The sequence below is a fragment of the Apostichopus japonicus genome, chromosome 15 (genome assembly GCF_037975245.1).
Source record: "Apostichopus japonicus isolate 1M-3 chromosome 15, ASM3797524v1, whole genome shotgun sequence".
NCBI classification, from domain to species: Eukaryota; Metazoa; Echinodermata; class Holothuroidea; order Aspidochirotida; family Stichopodidae; genus Apostichopus; species Apostichopus japonicus.
In genome coordinates this window covers 13,063,301-13,085,522 of record NC_092575.1, presented here as the reverse complement: position 1 = coordinate 13,085,522, position 22,222 = coordinate 13,063,301, and the positions used below count along the sequence as shown (strand labels likewise).

Genomic DNA, 22,222 nt, shown 5'->3' with positions numbered 1-22,222 from the left:
AAGTGCACTGGGCTGTCGGTCTAATAGACGCCTTTAAATTATATTCAGTTGAGCAAAAGATTTCTTTATCTTCCTATACCTGCTTTTTACAAGGTTTATTTTTCGAACGTGGCAATTTTCATTCTAGGGGATGGGGTGGGGGGGGGACCGAAAATGATGTTGGGTGGGAGGGACATGTTTCCCCATTCCCCTTGAAGACGCCACTGCATGAACCCCTTTAAGTATAATATCTGTGTAATACACATATATATCATAGTTTAATATGTCCAATCAATCAAAGAATACAACGCGACGGATTGTGTTATTCTACCAAGAGAGGTTTACTTAGCTTACTAACCGGAAACATACAGCGCAGTTCTGTGGATATACTGAGCAGCCCCCGCATAGTCTGTTCAAGATAAACGTCTCGATTCAGTGGGTGATATTCTGATAACTTCAACTGCATGTGTATCCAGTTCCTTTACTGGCTGTTCTTTAGGGGTTCACCCGAACTAGCTAATAATGGCGACGACTTCTTTTCGAACGCTGAAAATTATTTTCTCTACAGTTATATTTTGCCTTGACCAGTCAGCGTGTCTGACAGGTAAGTTTTCATCTGTTCTTGAATTATTCTCTGCTCACATTGTAGATATATATTTTACATGATTACCTACTTCTCATGCCGCATTATGGTAGTGGCGTCGCATCTACGCGGGGTTGGGTAAGTTGGAAGAAAAAAGAGAAGAAATACTCCCATTTTTCCTTCTAGAGTTCGACTTTTTTCAAGATAGCATAAGGTTCATGTATGAAAACGTAAATTTAGCTCTGAAGGTCGGTTCCGTACCACAGATGGCTTATACTGTATATGTACAGGACTAACAGGACCACACATAAGCAAGTCTTGAATTTTTATTGCGAAATGAGTAAGAAATCCCGTAAGAGGGTAACAAGGAAGAATATTCATGCCTTGCGCGAATTCTCGATATTCGGACAGAAGTTTCTGTTTCGTTCCCCTCATACTTGTGGTAGGGAGGGGGTGGGGGGGGGGGGTTGGCGGCATTATGCTAGTCTTCGTCCAAGTCGACAGTAATATATGTTTAAACTCTGTTCGGATTGTTTTCTGTCTAGCGCTATATAATGTACACAATACACACACGACTTATCCTATTTCCATCTGTTGCAGAATGATTTAAACAGATCATTTCGTTGGTATAATATGTTAGTTTAAGCAGACTGTACTTCCAATGTACTTCCAACTTCCTATATATACATAATATCGATCACAAAAGTTATCTGCATACATGGTCTCATGACGTATGACTATATACCCTTTTTGGTTGGTCATTCGATTTAACTTTTTTAAGTTGAAATCCAGCTCTGGAAATAATAGTTATCCAGCCGACCATATGGTGAGGTGTGAAATGTAGTCCGTGCAAATCGTGGACAATATAACGCAGTTAATAGCGCAGTCATGAAATGAAAATTAAACTAAAATAAGTATTTATGCTGGTTAATATTTTTTTGAAGATCTACCAGCATGTTTTTCAATAACGAAATATCATAAGGTAACTCCTATATATTAATACGTAGAAGACACGCCTTGGTTGAGATTTTACCATTTGTAATATGATTTTCGATTATTTAATATAATCCATTTAAGCACTGGAGGAAAGCATGTTTTCCTAGAACGTGGGCTGTGATGCGGTAGCTATGGGAAAGGTGCTATATGGAAAGATTGGCGAGTGGAAGGTCCAGTAAGTCTGAGTTAAGATTGGCGAGAAATATAGCGGGATGGAGGTTTCTATCCGTTTTGCAAAATGGAAAGAAAGGGTCTGTGTACAAGGGGTGGGGGGCGGGGGTAGGGTTAGGATGTTGAAGTGTTTGCTGTATACTGATATGCATGGAACTTATAGTTTTCTCCTTAGTTTGTGAAAACGAAAATTCTCACATTATGTGCTAATAGTTAATTCTGCCAAAAGGTTAATTCTTACATATTTTATATTCTTTTCTTTTTCTTCTTTTTCAGAATGTCCAGAGGGTCAGATTGGGGGATTTGAAGATAGTTGTTATCTCGTTGTCGATAACGAACCTCTCCAACAACAAGATGCTAGATCTTACTGTACTCGACGAGGAATGGATCTGGTTGCCATAGAAACAGCTGCTGAAAACGACTTTATTCTAAACGAGCTCTCCTCCATGACATCGCAGAACCGAAATTTGTGGATTGGTTTAGCAAGCGGATTATACGGAGGTATGATATGTTAATAAAGTTGATGTGTGGTGGGTGAGCAAGGAATGTGTGGGAGTGGATTAGGTGATGGCATAGGGGTGGGATGGAGACGGGAATGGGGATGGGGAGGAAGGGTAAGATTGCAAGTAGCTTTCGGGGGAACATTCAGTCTAATCTAGCCGTATATAGTCTATACTCACATGTGTTGATTGATTTATACCATTTTTCAGGCCCACACACGATGCAAACCGTGCATGTTGTGTATAATGTCTATTCCGACTTTGACTTTTGACATTTGCATCTTTCAGACAAGCAAACTAATTCTCGGGCATAAAACTCAAAGTTCACTGAGCTCAGTCTCAACAGAAGTAAATCAAAGTCTGATAGTTTTACAATAACAATGTTCATGTGTCTGTAGATTGAGACAAGTCAGTTACAAAATAACTCTTCATGCTTAAATTATTTGTTATCAAACACTTTATTTATCATCATGGGGAGATTTTGGATATCATATTTTAATAATTGAATTATATGGAACAACCAATGTTTTATATATATATATATATATATATATATATATATATATATATATATATTGATCTCTAGAGTAAGGCAAAATATGTCACCAAAAACAGAACTAGTATTGTTCGATACAGGTCACAAACGCCTACAGTGGAATTACCTTCCTTACCGGTTTCGAACCTCTGGACATACAATCAGCGTCCATGGCCTAGTTGGTTAGGGTGTCCGCGTACAAAGCGGGAGGCCCGGGATAGAATCAAGGTGGAGGCTGGAAGTTTTTTCACTGTTCTTGATTTTCCAACTCATTACGATTTTCATTTATATATATATATATATATATATATATATATATATATATATATATATATATATATACATATATATATATATATATATATAAATATGTATATATATATGTATATATATATGTATATATATATGTATATATATATGTATATATATGTATGTATATATATATGTATATATATATGTATGTATATATGTATATATATACGTGTATACATATATTTATATATATATATATATGTATATATATATATTATTGAAATTGTAGTGAGTTGGAAAATCCAGAACAGTGAAAAACTTATAAATTTACGATGCATAGGGATGCTGTAGGTGGTGATGTGGGTAGTAGCACGGGTTTAACTTCTAAGAGAACGGAATATGTGGATGTCTATAATGGCGTAATCTTTTTGATACCCTCTGATTTTTCTTGCTGTAGGTGGTGGTGGTGGATTTGCGTCGAGTAGCAGTACTTGGCAGTCATATCAAGTTCTACCAGATGGTACTGCTTACCAGGAGTTCTCCGTGGATACTGAAGGATATGATGCACGTGTTAAACTAACATCAGATCTTGGAAATGCAAATAATAGTTACGAAATAGGTTGGTGATTTTAAACTATAAGAAAGTCTTTGGGCATGTAACCCATACATGGACATGCAAGTCAGATATTGCTACACCGTATTGTTTCCATTATATTCATGGTATATGAGATCTAAGACAAGATCACCATAGCAACGGTGATAATTCCTTAAATATAATGTAATATCACGTGCCGTTTCTGGTGTGGCATTATCATATATGTCGACCCAAGAGGATAATATACAAATAAAACCCATACTAATATAAAATATTACTGCACTAGTACCGTTATCATCATCACATGAGAATGGGTCAGTTCGGGAAATGGTGACGTCATGCTTTGTTTTCCGTTCTGGCAGTCGCTCAGCGACTTTTATCATGAAACGTACAGTCTTGCACGTAACAAGGTGAACTTGAAAATGTTCAGTTCGAACCCACAACATCGGCCGTAAATAGGAGATATCTCTGACAATGGTCGATGACGATAACAGGAGAGGGTAGAGATGGGGAGGGGGGGGGGGCGGGGGGGGGTGAGGCGATGTGGGTGTGTGGATGGACTCCGATGGAGATAGGAAGGAGATCCGTTACAGTCTTAACTTGAGTTCGGGTAGTGTATTCGCTCTATCATGTATCATCTAGTTGTGTTTTTTTGTAAAGAAACGGAAGGCAGGCGCCTCCATCAAAATTGACCTTTTCCCAATTAGAAAACCTTTCTGGAGGGAGGGGGGGGGGGTGTACGGGGTACTTAAATAAAGGTGAACAATATTATTCCTATATACATTAGAATCTTTCGATATAGTTAAATGCAACAAACATCAGGTATGATGCATGTAAGTCTCATGTCTTTCTCACGACACTAGGTTCACACTCCACCTAGCTAATTCACAGACTCCTGTGGACCAACTGTCCTCTAATGAAACATCTGCAAATAAGTTTCCATCGTTGAATTAGTCGGCTTGAAAGAGGAAGGGGCAAAACGTGGCAGGGTGCTGTGTATATATGTTAAGAAGCGCAAGTACGTACTACGCCAAGAAAAAAAAATTGTAGCTAAAAACTATTTCATAATATTTTAATACAGCCTTAGGTGCAAAGAAAGACACACTTGTAACAATTAGCCGATGCACGAAGGATGGAAGCTGTACTAGAAGGCGAAAAGTTATGACGGCGGGGCTCTTTCGAAATACCATCCAGGAACGAGTGTTTGCTGTTAAATGTTTCCGTGACCGAGTCAGCGTTCAAACCATCGATGGGAACGACCCAAAGCTTTACCTCATCGCGCAAGATAACGATCCAATATCTTGTAATTACATCGGATTTGCTTCAGGGTCTGGAAGTTACATCCAGTGGAGTTACTGGCGTAAGTATACAGGCTGCTTCTTTTTCTTAATAAGCTGTTAGGTTGGTAGGTATAGTGGGGTTGGGGTATAGGGTGGGAGGGGAGGGATAAGGAGGGATGGGGAGGGAAGGGATGGGGAGGGGAGGATGGGATGGGGGAGGGGAGGGGAAGATAAGCATTGTAAATGGGCCTCAATGAATTCAGCCTGGAGAAACGTTCGGTCAAGGCAAAAATTCATTTAACTTAGGTAAGTTCAATTTCGTCTATCAAATTGTTCCATAAACATAACATGGACCCGCCCCCTTCAAATGAAGACGTTTCGTTATAGTATGCAGGTCTATCATCACCAGTGTTAAACACGTGGGTGGGGCGGGGGGATTGAGGGAAGGACGAGATTGAGGGAAGGACGAGATCACGGGAAGGAGGAATGGGAATTGGGGGTTATAGTCGGCTATGGAAAACAGCCGAAGGGCTTTGGAACATTTGTTAGATTGTTATAGCATTACAGGTCGTCCAATTTATGTTGCGAACAAGAAACACGATGCCTTTGAGAGATCAAATTTGTGATTCATATTATAAGTGTTCTTTCTTTACCTGAAGCTAGAGTGTTTCTACGTTTCTGATCATAGGTCTTATGTAAATTTAGACGAAATATTAAATTCACTATAAAAAAAAGAGTTAATCAAGAATTAAGTAACATTTGTAATTATGATGTTCTTCCTTAAGTAAACGGCAAAGATGGTTTTTTTCCCCTCTCTCAATCTTCTCTCTACTCTCAGGACATTTTACCTGGTCGAGTGTGGGTAACGCAAAGTACATGAACTGGGTAAACCAGGCACCCAAGGGCAGACCTGGTGAGCTTAACCGCTGTGTCGTTTTCAAACCTGACGCTGGCACCTGGAAGGATATCTCGTGTAACCAAAGAAAACCATTTATTTGCGAGTTTGTTCCTACCAAGGCGGATTATTCACAACATTCCGTTTATTACGACTACTTCAGCCAATCGATTGAAAACTCTGATTCTCAATCATCATACTAATGCTGTTATTTTGTTTTTATTACATGAAGCCGGGTAACCTGAACTTGTTTTTACTTTTTCTTCTTCATGCATGCTATTACTATAAAATATATTCTAGCGAACAGGGTCAAACCACCCAATAGCAAAATAAGTACATAGGCTAAATAAACCGAATTGAAGCTGGCGAACGTTGTACGGTAGTTCTATTAGGCATTTGTTTTAGAGTATTCAAAGTCATACGAAGTTTTGTATGGTGGAATATAAGGATCGCGAGATACAATTTCTAAAGGTGGCAAGGAAAACGTGGTAAATATGACTGATTAAAAGGTCAATTTTGACCGAAAGTTTTCAATTTTTAGGTCATTCACAATCACAGGAATATATATGAATAGGCCTAGGTAAACTAGAGTGCGACAGTCGGAAATTCCGACTGTCGCATTCCACTGAATTTTCCAACTATCGTCAGTTTTACCAAGTTTTTTTTGGGGGTGCATGGGGGTGGGGGAGGGGGAGACACCCCACACCCCCTCTAGAGACGTCCCTGTATGGGGCAAATACTGGTAACTTTAAAAGTTTCACGCCTTTCATTAATAGGGGCTATATTGTATAGTAAATGAATGCTTGATTGTACGAAAATTCAACAGCCTTGCTCAGTTCCTGTCACAATAAAAACAATCTGAAATCACAGATTGTCACAATGTTATGAAAATGACAGAAATATATATTTGTAACAGACAATGGGATGCTGAAAAGTTTGTTCGTAGTCTTTGGAAATTTTAGTATAAGCATATCATCTGTTTTGTGTCATTGTTTAACTCAAAGGGAATAGTCCAAAAATGTTCGTTTTCGTATTAATCATAAACAACACGAAAAATACAAAACAACTCTTCACCAAAGCAAATATACATATCCATGGGCGGCGATCATGGGGGGGGGGGGACGGGGGGGGACATGTCCCCCCCAATATTTTAGGTGGGGGGATATAGTATCTAATATCCCCCCCAATATTTGGTGGCATAGTTTTTTTTAAGCATATGTTTTGTATTTTTTTTATGGCATCGCTAGTAATTTCAAAATAGAAAATGCTTAGATGCAACTTACAAGGCCTGGGAAGTGCCATTTCCAGCGATCTGGGAGGCATTTTCGGCCAAAATTTTCTTTTGCGCTTCGCGCCAACTAATGGGGGCGCTACGCTTAGAAAGTCTGGGTACAAGCTTTGCCCCTCTCTTGGCAAATTCCTCGCAAGGCGCCTGTCTAACCGTGTCACAATTTGTTATTATATATGACCGAAAGTAGTTTTTACTTTTTTCGAAATGAATAGCTAGACGGACCGCATCCGTAATGAAATTTGGTTTGCATCTTGTGTAAGTACGTATATGATCCACATCGATATGGGTTCACCGGGTTTCCATTTGGCCTCTTTCCTACAAGATTTCTAACCGCAGTTGCGTAGCCAAGGGGGGTATGAAGAGTTGAGGGGGTTTTTCTATATTGGTTGTCCATAGATGAAATTTTGTACAACATTATGGGTATTTTTTGAAGTGAATTTATTATTCAAATTCTGAACAAATAATGGGCTTAAAACCTTGAAAGGTGGGGCTGATGGGTATTGTGGGGCGTTACGTAGAATTACCTACAAAAGCAATGATCCACAGGAGATGCAATGAGGTCGAACATGATGTGTGACTGGTGACTGGTGACTTGAAAAAAAGGTTATGAATGAAAAAAAACTATTAGGAAAAACTTGGTTCTCAGGCAAAAGTGTACATCTGGTTGGTCAGTTTCAAGCCCGAAAAGTGCCATTTCCGGTGATCTGGGGGGCTATCAAAACCAGAAATTTTCTTGTACGCTGCGCGCCAACCAATGGTGGCGCTCCGCTTTGATAGTAATTCCCCTGCATCCAAGCAAATGTCCCCCCCCAATATTTGACACAGATCGCCGCCCCTGTACATATCTCATTTACAGGTTGTAAGAAAATAATATCTTGAAACTTACCACAATCCTCCAAACATTTTAAACAGTACGAGCGTTTGTGACGACGACACGGCTTCAATTTTCCCCCATTCAGCCAACTCATTTCTAGGACCTCTGCCCGTTAGGTCCGGTTTCCCAAAATAAAGAGAACTTCCTGGCCTTTAAAGTGTAACAATATTTCAGACTATTTACCTACATAAATGTAGGCTCGTGTATAGCTAAATCTATAGTATTGTGAATTGTAACGGGGCGTTATAGAGGTACCAAGCTAAGTATAATTAACTTAATGAAGAGGATTATCTGTTACAAAGCCAGTAGTGAATCAAATGCAATTGAGAGGCTCACTCACCTTTACTTCAAGTTATTTACTCCTTTATCTGTGGAATAATTCAGCTTTCGAAACAATACAAGTTGTAATCAATGTAAGGAATTTGGAATGGCAAAATCTCTTTTGGTGGTGTGTTTTCATGTCTTTGTTTCAACACCTGTGCGTTTGGCAAATGGGCATCTGTACAGTGATTGTATGGGGGTGTGATCTAGGTGGCAAATAGGAATATGTGCAGTGATTGTATGGGAGGGGGGTGTGATCTATCTAGGTTGGATAAATGGACGCAGAGTGAATCCGTGACACACACTGTTTAATTTCTTGTTTTTATTTCGGAGGAGGGGTTGGGTTAGCCTAGGTTATTTTCAAATGTCGTTTTCTGTAATTTCATGCAATGGTGAAATATTTCTAGCGCTTTTCGAGGTATATGCGATAAATATTAATAACAAGAGCCCAAGGGCACTGAGGTTCCTTGCTTGGGGTATATGACAATACACATAATATTATCAAGCAAGATTGGGCTCAAATAGTCCAAGTAACTGTGGTCCTACATGTACCCATAAAGTAACCAACACTATAGCCAACACTTTTGTGATTTCAAAACGTGATCTGATTTTTGATCGAAAGGCACTTTTGAGATCTAAATATGGCGTCGAAAATGTAAGAAATATAAGGTCACCTACAAGTGGGTCAACAGATATGATAACATTGGTGACCTCAGATGACATGACCTTTAATTTTGAAAATGTTCCACCACCCCATTCACAACTTGTCCCAAATTATCAACCGTGTCACACCTTGGCATTGGGATTTAATTGCATTAAATGTCTAAAACTTAACTTTGAACTTGTATACATAACTTCACACACAAAGGTCACCCGTACAGTAGGTCAACCAATTGACATTTTTGATCGGTGAGACCTAAATAGAGCATCAAAACTGTACAAATTCAAACATTTTTTCTTTGCCCATTTTCTCCCCCCCCCCCCAAAATACTAGTTTTTTATCATTAATTGACCTTTGGTGACCTTGGATCACATGACCGTTAAGTTTGAAAATATTACCCTATACCATTTGCAACTACTCCAAAAATATCAACCGTGTCACACCTTGGAACTGGGAGTTATTGCATTAAATGTCTGAAAATTAACTTTGACCTCCTATAACTTCGCACACGAAGGTCACATGGGGGTCAACTTATTGACATTTATGATCAGAAGGTACCTTTAACATCTGAAAATAGCATCGAAACTGTAAAAATCCACAAAACACAAAAAGGTCACCAGAGGTCAAATTGAGGTCAAAGGTCACCCAGATGCGGGTCGACAATTGGATTACATTGAAGCAACTCCCAACCCTTACGGACAATTTGTTCTCAAGTTATCTCAAAAATACTAGTTTTTTATCATTAATTGACCTTTAGTGACCTCGGATCACATGACCGTTAAGTTTGAAAATATTCCCCTATACCATTTGCAACTACTCCAAAAATATCAACCGTGTCACACCTTGGAACTGGGAGTTATTGCATTAAATGTCTGAAAATTAACTTTGACCTCGTATAACTTCGCACACAAAGGTCACACGGGGGTCAACCCATTGACATTTATGATCAGAAGGCACCTTTAACATCTGAAAATAGCATCGAAACTGTAAAAATCCACAAAACACAAAAAGGTCACCAGAGGTCAAATTGAGGTCAAGGGTCACCCAGATGCGGGTCGACAATTGGATAACATTGAAGCAACTCCCAACCCTAACTGACAATTCGTTCTCAAGTTATCGCAAAAATACTAGTTTTTTATCATTAATTGACCTTTGGTGACCTCGGATCACATGACCGTTCAGTTTGAAAATATTACCCTACACCATTTGCAACTACTCCAAAAATATCAACCATGTAACACCTTGGCACTGGGAGTTATTACACTAAATGTCTGAAAATTAACTTTGACCTCATTTAACTTAACATACAAAAGTCACCTTGGGTCAACTTATTGACATTTTTGATTGGTGAGACCTAAATAGAGCATCAAACTATACAAATTCAAACATTTTTTTCTATGCCCATTTTCTCCTCCAAAATACTAGTTTTTTAACATTAATTGACCTTTGGTGACCTCGGATCACATGACCGTTAAGTTTGAAAATATTCCCCTATACCATTTGCAACTTGTCCGAAAATATCAACCATGTCACACCTTGGCACTGGGAGTTGTTGCATTAAATGTCTGAAAATTAACTTTGACCTCGTATAACTTCGCACACGAAGGTCACACGCGTGTCAACCAATTGACATTTTTGATCGGAAGGTACCTTTGGTATCCAAATCTAGCATCAAAACCAAACATTTTCTTTTTTGCCTGTTTCCTCCCAAAATAAGCACATTTTTTCTAATGTGACCTTTGACCTTTTGACCTTGGTTTCAGATGTAGTTTAATCTCCTGATTCCAAAAAACAAAACGACAAGTCTGTACAACCATCCTAACTCCGACCAAAAAACTTTGACCCCATATAACTTCGCACATAAAGGTCACACGGGGTCAACCTGATGACATTTAAGATCAGAAGGTACCTTTGACATCTGAAAATAGCATCAAAACTGCAAAAATCCCCAAAAACATATAAAGGTCACCAGAGGTCAAATTGAGGTCAAGGGTCACCCAGATGCGGGTCGACGTATGGATTACATTGAGGCAACTCCCAACCCTAACGAACAATTCGTTCTCAAGTTATCGCAAAAATACTAGTTTTTTATCATTAATTGACCTTTGGTGACCTCGGATCACATGACCGTTAAGTTTGAAAATGTTCCCCTAACCAGTTCACAACTTGTCCCAAAATATCAACCTTGTCGCACAATGGCACTGGGAGTTATTGCAGTTTTAATTTTTTCGGTTTTTGGACCATTACTGACCTTTGGTGACCTTTGTGGGCACCAAAAACAATAGGGCACACCTTCTCCATATGGCGGATCTATAGTGCAAGTTTGGCCTCAATCCAACATTCCCTTATTGAGATAGAGCGTACCCAAGCAAGTGTCACAGACACACACACAGACATGCATACACACACGCATACACACACACACACGCCAACCTGACTGCATAGGTTCCTTTTGCTAAAGCAAGGAACCAAAAATCCTGGACTCTTCTTTAAAATATAGTGACATGATACCGTTGGGGGGTTACAGAAGGGGAAAGATGTTCGGTTCCTATATGATGTTATTGCTTGTAAACATGACTTAACACAGTACGTAGTGCCCTTTTGGTTTACCAAGTTCACGTTAACTTAATATCAATACTAGTAAGATGGGTGGTCATATTTTCCTCAGTAATTGTTACCGGACTCCCCAACCCCCTCCCTTACCCAACTGCGGTCGCACTAACCACAGTGTTATGAGTAAATAAGTATTAAGAACATCAATGATTTAACCACGATAACATTGCTAGCAATTGTAAGTACGATGTTGAAGAACTAATCTGAATGTCTGAATTTGAAAACCGTCATTAATCGTCTTCTCCGTGAACAAAGGAAGAATACGATACATCTTACAGATGACTTCAGGCGCAAAAAAAAAACTTGCTTCGGCTTGATGTTGGCATCTTTCATTAAAAACATATGTTACATGTCTAGCACAATGCTGAGAGATGACCGTTTATACTTAACAGTCCAAGTGGCTGGACTACCAAGCCTAGCACAATGACCTTAAGGTCAGCTCATCAGAAGCAAGTAAAAACAACACCAAAAGTCTTCTGATCCCCTGCCCCCCCCCCTCCAAAAAGATTGAAAAACAAAAAAAAGCAAATTAATGAAAAACAAAGTCTTATGTTTTCTCTGTCTATTTTCATAGTATGTGGTTTTACCATGTTGCTCAAATCCTTGCATAATATGTAAGCTGCAGAATGAAACACTGGAGAATGAGTATGAAATGAGAGCTGAAGAATGAAACAAAGTGATAGAGGTAGCTGTAACATAAAAAAATAATGGACACTGAACAAAAGCACTCTCCATTATGAAAATAAATATTAGTACAAAAGTAATAATTTGGTACCTCATAGTACATGGAATACAAAAAGGGCCAAAATTTCTACCTGGTTTGAAATTGCAAAAATTTGCTTTTTTTTTATGTTGTTTCTAATCACTTCAGTTTATGAATGAAACAATTGAAGTAGGTTGCTATGGAAACTATTCATAAGAGCAGTCTTCTTTTTATTGTTATTAAGAAGACATGTTTGGTTATTCCTTTTGGTTGGAAAAAAAAATACATTACCTACAAACCTTTTAAAGTACATTAATACAAAGGATCTCAAATTATCAATAAGAAAGTAGAAAAAGAGGAACTTAGTGTCTTGAAACAAAATCTCAAATGGCTAAGCACTAGGAGCAGTTTGAGTTTAAATTTGTATCGAATTTCTCTAAGTGAAATAATTGTGGCAAATTACCAGCAACTTTCATGACAAGGAAAAAATATTTGACTATCGGTTTCTTTTGCAGCACGACACTGAGAAAAGGAAACAGTGATTCGGGCTATGAAGAAATTTGCTTTCAAACACGAATAAACCAGATTCTGTCTGAATAGTAAAATGGGAGAGTGTTAGTCACTTCCACAAAGATCCGTCGTCTTGTGATCGGAGAGAAAATGTAAGAGAGAAAAAGAAAAGAGATGAGAGGAGAAAGAAAGAAAGAAAGACCTTTTGTGCATTCATTTAAGAGGCGTTCATCTCTTGAAAGATCGGACCTCAGGATAAGATGAAAACAGGATCGATGAACATGAATCTTGTTAATTTTTGGTTATACAATATTGCACTCCTGAACTTGAATAGGAGGGAAAGGAAGAATATTCCCATAACTTTATGGTACAAAAAAGAGAGAAAAAAAAAAGACTTGGAAATGATTTATCAAACTGAAACATTCAAACCAACTTTGATTCACAAGAGACTCTGCCGTTCAGATATCCCATAATTTCTTCCGACCGTTGTACTATTACTCAAGGAACTGACATAGACAGTCATGTGATCCAGCCCTGAACTGGTTGTACCGCCACACAAAGGAACTACACCTCACTGCAATGTGATCCTAGCACTGACCTATTTAATGTGAACATTTAAAAGTAGACTGCAGCCATGATTTTCAAGATTTGACCATTGTTTACCAGCAAGATAATTGGCAAGTGGAATCTTACCCCTTTGCAGTGGACCTAAATATCAACTATGAAGTTCATCCTAGCTAGTTACAAGTTATTAAGACTTCGACAACCTTAAATGAAATTTGATTGCAAAGTCAACATGTACTATTATTTATCATGGGTCACACAACTTTTGGTCTCACATGTGCTCATGTCACACTGTAATATCACTCCAAACATGTCACATGACCAAATTGTCCAATACCAAGCGAGAAAAAAACCCTTCCAATTGCATTGACTGGCATCGTGTATCTACTTTGGAATTAACCTCAAATATATCGATTGAGAAACAGATTGATTCAGACATTTTGCTCTTTAACACTTGTTTAAATAAGACAAAATAAATCTGGCTAAAGCCCATTAGTTAGGCGATATGCTTTGACAGTTCATTGTCCCTTCAATATAAATAAGTTTCAACATAAGTGACAGCCAAAGCTCAGAGATTTTGATCCATGGTTTGACCTATCATCCTTTTGACCTCCTTGTGGTCCAAACTGATGAATAAAGACTGTTAAAGGTCGGGTGCAACAACTGTCTAAACGAAATAGCAATGTACTGCAACTAATCTCAGTCTTTCACTCTAGCATGCGCAGGATGACATGTGATCTGTTTATTCTGTATATTGTGCCCTTTTACAAACTCATCATTCATGCATCATACCTTTGTCTCCAAGTACATCGACCACTTCAGACCAAAAATTAACACACAGCAAGAAAAGACATTTTCCAACATGGTCCAATGAAAATAACCTGAAAAATATCTCAACAAATACAATTCCTCCCCATAAGGTCATCTTCACTAAGATCTCTGCTTTTACTCTAAGACCAGAGAAGATGAAACTCACATACAGAATACTACCAGAGCAGTTACAAGCCAAGATCATGGTTTGAACCCCAGGTAATGTATCACACATCACAAGATAAGAAAAACAAAAATTATAAATTCTGAATAAAAAAAATTATGTACAGATCTAGATCAAAGTTTATAGCTTATCCTTTCCTCACAGAGAGATTAACTTCACTGTCTTTACAGCTGCTTGACACCTCTTGTTCCCTCGTAGCCCGTTCTCCCAAGCCCCCAGCCTCTCCATGTGTTCCACAAACTGTTTCAGGTGCCTCCCGAGTGATGCATACAACTCCACGTCGTCTATCAAGACTTTCCTGCTGGTGTAAATAGTCCCGACCGTTCCCAGCTGCTCGCTTTCGTTATCGACCCTGTCATAGTCGGACGCTCCCCCTTGCACCTGACCCTGACTTGAGGGACGATCGGCACCCGTTCCCTGATTTGAGCGTAGGGATTCCTTCTTGTTCAATGTCGAGCTCGGCAGTGTGCACTGCTTCGACATGTCCTGTTTGATCTGACGCAGTTCTCTGAGACTGGCGTACGATAGGAGTAGTTGTGTCACCAGCACGCAGTAACATTCACAAGACTGCTCTGAGACCACCTGTCTGCGCGAGGCTCTGGGACCAAGCAGGCTGATGTACTGGCGCTCTGACAACTTGTTTCCGACGTCCTCTTGATCGGTGACCGGGGACCGTGGATGCTTCACTTTGTGCAAATCGTTATACGAATCTACAAAGGAAATAGGGAGAATGAAAGCAACTTCAGCTGCATAGAACCAAAACGAATAAAAAATAGAACAAGATAAATAAAAAACTGGAGTAAAAAAAAAAAAATGGATTAAACAAGGGATAAAGAAAATCACACTCAGTGGTATAAAATATTGTAAAAAAAATATTGTAAAAAAAAAAAAAAAAAAAAAAAAAAAAAATAAAACTGATAAAAATCAAATTGATTAACTTTTTAGTAGAGTTGCATAGTTACCGTTACCTAGCAAGAAAGTGAATCCATAAAATTTGCACTAATAAGCAGCACAGGCAACTGAACAAAAACATGTATGCAAATGACTCGATTTCTTTTCCTAATTTTCTCTTCTGTGAGGCAAGCAACCCACCTGAATGGTTTTCCTTGTTGTGATCGGCCAGAACCCGAGAGACCACCCTCAAGGCTGCCTGCATCTGTTCAGACTTGGCCATATCCAAGGGAGTAAAGCCTTGCACATTCTTAGCACACAGGACAGTTTCACCTAAGCATGGGAGAATCAATAAGGATTATGTAATACGATAAAAATAAAACAGTGTAAGTCGCAAATGGGCTAGAACAGTTGAAACTTCACCAATACAACCCCCCCCCCCAACATAATTCTTAGAGCCATTTACATGTAATTTAATGCTGAATTAAACAAAAATGTTGATGCTACCAGACCAACATTATTTTCATATACAACTGTGTTGTTCTGTAATGACACTATCAACTAACTCCACTTGTTCAAATCCTTTCAGTTTTTTTTTTCTTTTTCTGGTAGAAGCATCTGAGAGAGTCGATAAAAATAAAACAGTGTAAGTCGCAAATGGGCTAGAACAGTTGAAACTTCACCAATACAACCCCCCCCCCCCCCCAACATAATTCTTAGAGCCATTTACATGTAATTTAATGCTGAATTAAACAAAAATGTTGATGCTACCAGACCAACATTATTTTCATATACAACTGTGTTGTTCTGTAATGACACTATCAACTAACTCCACTTGTTCAAATCCTTTCAGTTTTTTTTTTCTTTTTCTGGTAGAAGCATCTGAGAGAGTCGATCTGAATTTGCACGATTCTTCCTCCGTAGCTGAGGATTCCAGATACTTTGCCAGTTTGGCTCTTTGGAGCCCAAAAAATACAAATTTGACGCTTTTCTCAAATTTCATTGGCCGAATGGAAAATGAAATGTCCAGCCAAAACAGCATATCTGTTTTTATTATTTGGTTTAACTGGCCTGCCAATTTTAAAGAAAGAAGAACGATTGTTAAATTCCCCCAAAGAACATTGACTTCAACCATTTCATGATGTTCGTCTCGACTCAAGGTTGCATATAGGCCTATGCGTCACTAAAAATGTTGGAATGTTTTAAACCATATTTCACTCCCTAATGTTCATCTAAGAGACCACACTTGCAACAAACCCACATTATTCCAACCCATAAATTGGGCCAATTGTCACAAAACGTCTGCCAAACTGTATCTGACATTTTTCACCTAATCGGGCTGCCAATTTGGCTGGTTGCGTCACAGAAACACTGGTTTCCATAATGAATATATATGTTCACTTTACTGAATGATATCTAATCTGACCTACCTCCAGCATCCGCTATAAGACGAGCGCACTCAATGTGACCGTTGCATACCGCATCGTGGAGCGCCGTGGTGCCGCATTCCGTGGGTGCCGCAAGAAGGTCGACCGGTTTACGGAGACTATCTGAGGGGTTAAGAGACACAAAGTGCAAAGAAGGAGGTTTTAATGCCATCTACATTAACTTGGTTTGAATGGTTCTCGGAAGTTAAAAAGAAACACTGACTAGTGTTTGCACCCAATGCTTGGTTCACACCTGACATTGTGGTAAACCAGTTGTGAAGTTACTCCCGGGATCTGGGATTCCATTTTGTACGCCAAATTGTTCGAATGGTGAAAGTGACTTTCACATATCGATGTTATTCAAGCTGCCATGACAGACTGCATGAGCTAAACATGCCTAGCCTAGTTACAAAAAACAACCAAAAAATACAATCATCAAAAGGCAGGCAGCTTATAATGGATCCCCATTAAGACATCTCTGTGCAGAAAGGGGGATAATAATTAAGCAAACTTCTTAGAAATAACAACACTTGAAGTCATGTTTTCACCAGTTTGTAATGTCACATCTTTATCTAAACAACAGTTTTCCACATTCAACTCTATACCGCTTAGCCAACACTGAAATTACTCAATAAAACCAGATTAAAGACCCTCTCACTGGATGCTTGCCATAGAAATTATGGCCACCAGTGTGAAATCAATTAGTTCTATTGTAAGCCATGACCTATATATTTATGTACATATTATCTATTGAGACAGACATATCAGAAATTATGGCCACCAGTGTGAAATCAATTAGTTCTCTTGTAATCTTTTACCTATTAATTCTGTATATTGTCAAATGAGATGGCCATATCAGAAATTATGGCCACCAGTGTCAAATCAATTAGTTTTTCTTGTTATCTATGACCTATATATTTATATATATTATCAAAATCAGATGGCCATATCAGCAATTATGGCCACTTTTTGATCAGCTGGGATTCCCCTTCCAGCAAAAGTTTAAGACAAGCATCATCAATGTTTTTATTTTATCAACATAAACTCTGCTCTTTAAAAGGTCACCTGTAATTACTACTCCCTCTGACTTGGGCTGGAACTTCAATAGTTCCTTAACGCATAGGGTGTGGCCGTGATTGGCCGCCTCGTGAAGCGGCGTCCATCCTGCGTGGTCCGCGGCGTTCACGTTGATCTCCGGCACTGTCAGTAGCTGCTTCAGTTTGTCCACCTGATTCCTAATGCAGGCAACATGAAGTTGCGTCTCTCCTAAAAAAAATATAAATACTAATAACGGTCGGTACAAATACATTCGACTTGACTTGTTCAATTGGCTTCATCCAGAAAACTCAGCTGTTTAAAATATCAAACGGAGCTAATAGGGAGAACACACCAGGATGAAAGGGAAAACGAGTAAACATTTAAGAATTATAAAAAGAAAAAACTCATAGGAGTCATACAAACCTCTCATGTTTCTCTTGTTGATGGAAGCGGCCATCTTCTTCTTACTGCTGACATCTTTCTCAGCAACTTTCTTCCTCTTGTCAATATTAGAATCTCTGTGGAAGAAGATGCAGATGTCTTTGGCCTTTCACTGACTTGAGATTACATTGGAAAAACACTGATCGTTTTTATGGCAAAAGGACGTACAAAGTACAAACATGACCATTTCGTAAAATATAAATAGCTTACAAAAGGTTCAGATTGAGGATGACCTACCCGAGTGGTTTGATCGAAGACTTCCCTGAGGACACATGGACCCCCTTTTTAGACCGGGACGTTGATGATTCGGGTGGTGGTGCTGATGTTTTGAATTCTGGAACCATCCAGAAATAGTAGTGCACCTGAAAAAGGCACATTGCACAGACATATTACATAGCTTTTCGTTATGTATGGCTTTCATAATGTACATTTTAAGTGCATCTTGGTATTGATGCGATGCATTGTTATCATGCATTGCAAACACATTAACTTAATCTGGTTATTTTATTTCCTTGTGCCCTTCCAAAATATTCTCCTCTATTCGATTGTGACACAAGACACATGCACTGTTGTTATGCACTGCAAACACATTAACTAACATCTGGTATATTTCCTTGTGCCCTTCCACAATAGTCTCCTCTATTCTACTGTGACACACGACACACAGACTAATCAGACTTTTGAACTGATGGAGACTCAAACTATTCTCTTAAACTTTGGATAAGTGAGGTATTAAATTATGAAGCAATTGATCAGGCTGTCTCAGATCAATCTGTTGTGATGACCTCACTTACACTTCTGTTGTCAGATAGGTTCACAAAATCATATCAAACTACAAACATTCACAATGAAACATGCAATAGGAGCTTAGGTCGCTGGCAAAAATTGTCAAAACATAGTTGTAACAGAATTCGGTTCTTCTTCACAGAAAACAGAAAGGTGTTATCCCCTGTGTGCATGCATGCTTCCCAAGCCAACAGAAACCAACACATACAGCATATGCATTGAAAATACAACACAGAAAACATATAGGTGTTATCCCCTGTGCAGATGCGTGCTTCCTCGGCTAACAGAAATCAACACATACAGCATATGCAATGAAAACACTACACAGAAAACATAAAGGTGTTATCCCCTGTGTACATGCTGCCTGGCCAACAGAAACCAACACATACAGCATATGCAATGAAAACACTTCACAGAAAACATAAAGGTGTTATCCCCTGTGTGCATGCTGCCCGGCCAACAGAAATCAACACATACAGCATATGCAATGAAAACACTTCACAGAAAATATAAAGGTGTTATCCCCTGTGCGTATGCATGCTTCCCCGGCCAACAGAAACCAAAACATACAGCATATGCAATGAAAACACTTCACAGAAAACATAAAGGTGTTATCCCCTGTGTGCATGCTGCCCGGCCAACAGAAATCAACACATACAGCATATGCAATGAAAACACTTCACAGAAAATATAAAGGTGTTATCCCCTGTGCGCATGCATGCTTCCCAGCCAACAGAAACCAACACATACAGCATATGCAATGAAAGCACTTCAAAGAAAACATAAAGGCGTTATCCCCTGTGTGCATGCTGCCCGGCCAACAGAAATCAACACATACAGCATATGCAATGAAAACACTTTACAGAAAACATGAAGGTGTTATCCCCTGTGTGCATGCTGCCCGGCCAACAGAAACCAACACATACAGCATATGCAATGAACTCACTTCACAGAAAACAAAAAGGTTTTATCCCCTGTGTGCATGCTGCCCGGCCAACAGAAACCAAAACATACAGCATATGCAATGAAAACACTTCACAGAGAATTACACTTACAATCTTATTCATGGTTAGAGGCATACTTTGTAGTCTCTCCGCCTCTCTCTTCTCCAAGATGGACTGGTGCCTTCGGTCAAGGATACCCTGCATCACATTCAGCTTCAGCCACTGAGGTTGGAGTAAGGAGAGGAGCAGAGACAGTTTCTCTGGATTGTCATGGATACCAGCTGAAGAGGTTAAACAAAAGAACAGTATCAGCAAAGTGGAAAAGGACATCAAGAAAATACTAATGAGCAATTTTCCACCACCTATGGACGGTGCATTTCCATGGTATTTTGCTACTTGAAGAGACACACGTGTTGAGATGCACATGGTTGAGGGGAAACATCTTTAATGAAACAGTTTAGTTGATTTTGGTTTCTTGCAATTTTTAAAGCAGCATTTGTTTAGTTCAATCAGCAGTTTTACCAACCCCAGCTTGTATTATTCAAAACAGACAATTTCATGGAACGAGGGTTGATGAGAAAACATGTCATAGTAGAACAAAACATATGTAAATGAAAAAACAAACAAAGAGCAAAGAAAGACAAACATATCCTTAATGACAGCTACAGAACAGAATACCTTTTGACCTTTAACCTATGAAGCCAAGCACTGAAATCTTTTAACATTACAATCTCTGACATCAAATGAAGCTAATGTGACAAATATGCTACAGTCCTAAAGGCAAGCCATAGCTTAATACTTACAATCTATTATTTGCGACGCAACTGCCATGCTGAATTCTGTGACCAGACTGCCTGCTAGATTCAACTCGGTTGTGCATTGTTGTGTTTCATATGTGCAATACTCGGCAGCCATGTTGAGTAACGATAGAAGGTGCTTTAGGATTTTAAACTGGAAAGGAAAAATTCAGATTGGTAGTTTTCTAACCTTGACAGCATCGAGTTTACGGTAATTTTTTATGGGTTTCATAAATTTAGGATGACACCTTCAAACCCTGCTGATAAGGACCAGCAAATGGATCTGAAAGTCACTAAATTCGAATATTCAATATATTCAAAGAATATTTGGTAATTACATGCTTTTGACTACATCAGGTAGGAAGATGGATTGAATGTTGAATGAAGATTTTATCAAACAATGAATATTTAAACAATACACTTTTCTTGCAAAGGTCAGGTAAACCTAAGTATTCGTTTTACCTTTGTGTCGCCAAATGCAACAGGCACTTCAGTTTTGACCAAGTTTTTCATAACGTTTTTGATTAGTTGTTTGAATGGCATGGTCAGTAACCGCGATGGGTAGCGTTTTCTGGATGCGGGCCAGATGATCCTTGCTATCATACAGCCACAGTTGGAAATTGGCAACTTGTACTCTTTCCTGTGAAGAAAAACACACACAAGTAAGAAATGATAAGCTTTGGAGTGCCTTGACTAGAGACATGACATAATAAATTACTCAGCTGAAAAAAGAATTTCTCCACTGAATTTAGAGATTTTATTTTGATCAAAGAGTAATTCAACGTAAATCAATGCAGAGAACTTAACAGGAGAAATGATAGTAAAGAAGCTATGTATCTTTAGGATACCAGATGATGGATCTCTTTACTGGAAGTTAGAGGGAGGGATAAAGAGTAGGATACACACTATCAGCCATCAAGTCAAACAATACCACTATTTTTAGTTTTGGTGCTTAGAACAGCTCTTAAATTTTACAAAGGATATTCTGCAGCTAGCTATTAGCAGCAACCTCGTGGTTGTCATGACAACTGAACTAACGCCCCCTCTTTACCTGTTCTTCCACGCTGTGAAGTCTTCCTCGATTTGGTACGTAAGGAACTCTAACAGTAAGACTGCATTGTTATGAGCCTCGTCAACAGGACTCCCATCGTCAGCCTGACTGGTTGTTGGCTCTTTACTTGCCAAGGAATACCGCTTACAACCTGCTAGTCTGCAGAGGATTTAAACCAGAAGATATATTCCATGTAAACATCATAGTAATACTGAAAGATATGCCTCTCAGGTCGCAATGGAGTTCCCACAATGTTAGCCACTTGCTTATAGAGGCCAATGCATAGTAGATCTACTGGCATGAATCAAATTCCCAACGTGCAATCTCCTTGAATAAATACCAAAAGGAACATTAAATTTTGAATTGGCTGGAAAATAATGCAAGTGCCTCATGTGTTACTGAAAATTGGCAAAGTCTACTGCCACGTAGCATGTAAAAAAGCCTACATTTCAAGGCCTGGAATGGTATCAACAAATGTTTGCCAAAACACAATGCAAGAAGCTACTTTCACCTACAATGACAAGGCTGCC

At 38.9% G+C, this 22,222-nt stretch overlaps 2 protein-coding genes across 4 annotated transcripts in view; one reads left to right on the top strand and one right to left on the bottom strand.

Annotated features, from left to right (window-relative positions):
• The first annotated feature begins 326 nt into the window (after positions 1 to 326).
• LOC139980780 (lymphocyte antigen 75-like) lies at positions 327 to 6,711 on the top strand. Its single transcript, XM_071992710.1, has 5 exons — positions 327 to 583; positions 2,006 to 2,230; positions 3,474 to 3,635; positions 4,693 to 4,971; positions 5,730 to 6,711. The coding sequence occupies exons 1-5, from the start codon at positions 502 to 504 to the stop codon at positions 5,987 to 5,989; spliced, it is 1,008 nt and encodes a 335-aa protein (XP_071848811.1). The 5' UTR covers positions 327 to 501; the 3' UTR covers positions 5,990 to 6,711.
• LOC139980774 (SMC5-SMC6 complex localization factor protein 1-like) overlaps positions 6,464 to 22,222 on the bottom strand; it is a 34,749-nt gene continuing 18,990 nt past the window's right edge. For all 3 annotated transcript variants that reach the window (XM_071992697.1, XM_071992699.1, XM_071992698.1), the window contains exons 11-20: positions 21,693 to 21,851; positions 21,104 to 21,281; positions 20,648 to 20,795; positions 19,956 to 20,125; positions 18,352 to 18,476; positions 18,097 to 18,191; positions 17,701 to 17,901; positions 16,639 to 16,758; positions 15,410 to 15,541; positions 6,464 to 15,027 (exon numbers count right to left, since the gene is read on the bottom strand). In XM_071992697.1, the coding sequence (XP_071848798.1) occupies positions 14,456 to 15,027; positions 15,410 to 15,541; positions 16,639 to 16,758; positions 17,701 to 17,901; positions 18,097 to 18,191; positions 18,352 to 18,476; positions 19,956 to 20,125; positions 20,648 to 20,795; positions 21,104 to 21,281; positions 21,693 to 21,851 (1,900 nt within the window). In that variant the 3' untranslated portion in view covers positions 6,464 to 14,455. The remainder of the gene's footprint in view (positions 15,028 to 15,409; positions 15,542 to 16,638; positions 16,759 to 17,700; positions 17,902 to 18,096; positions 18,192 to 18,351; positions 18,477 to 19,955; positions 20,126 to 20,647; positions 20,796 to 21,103; positions 21,282 to 21,692; positions 21,852 to 22,222) is intronic.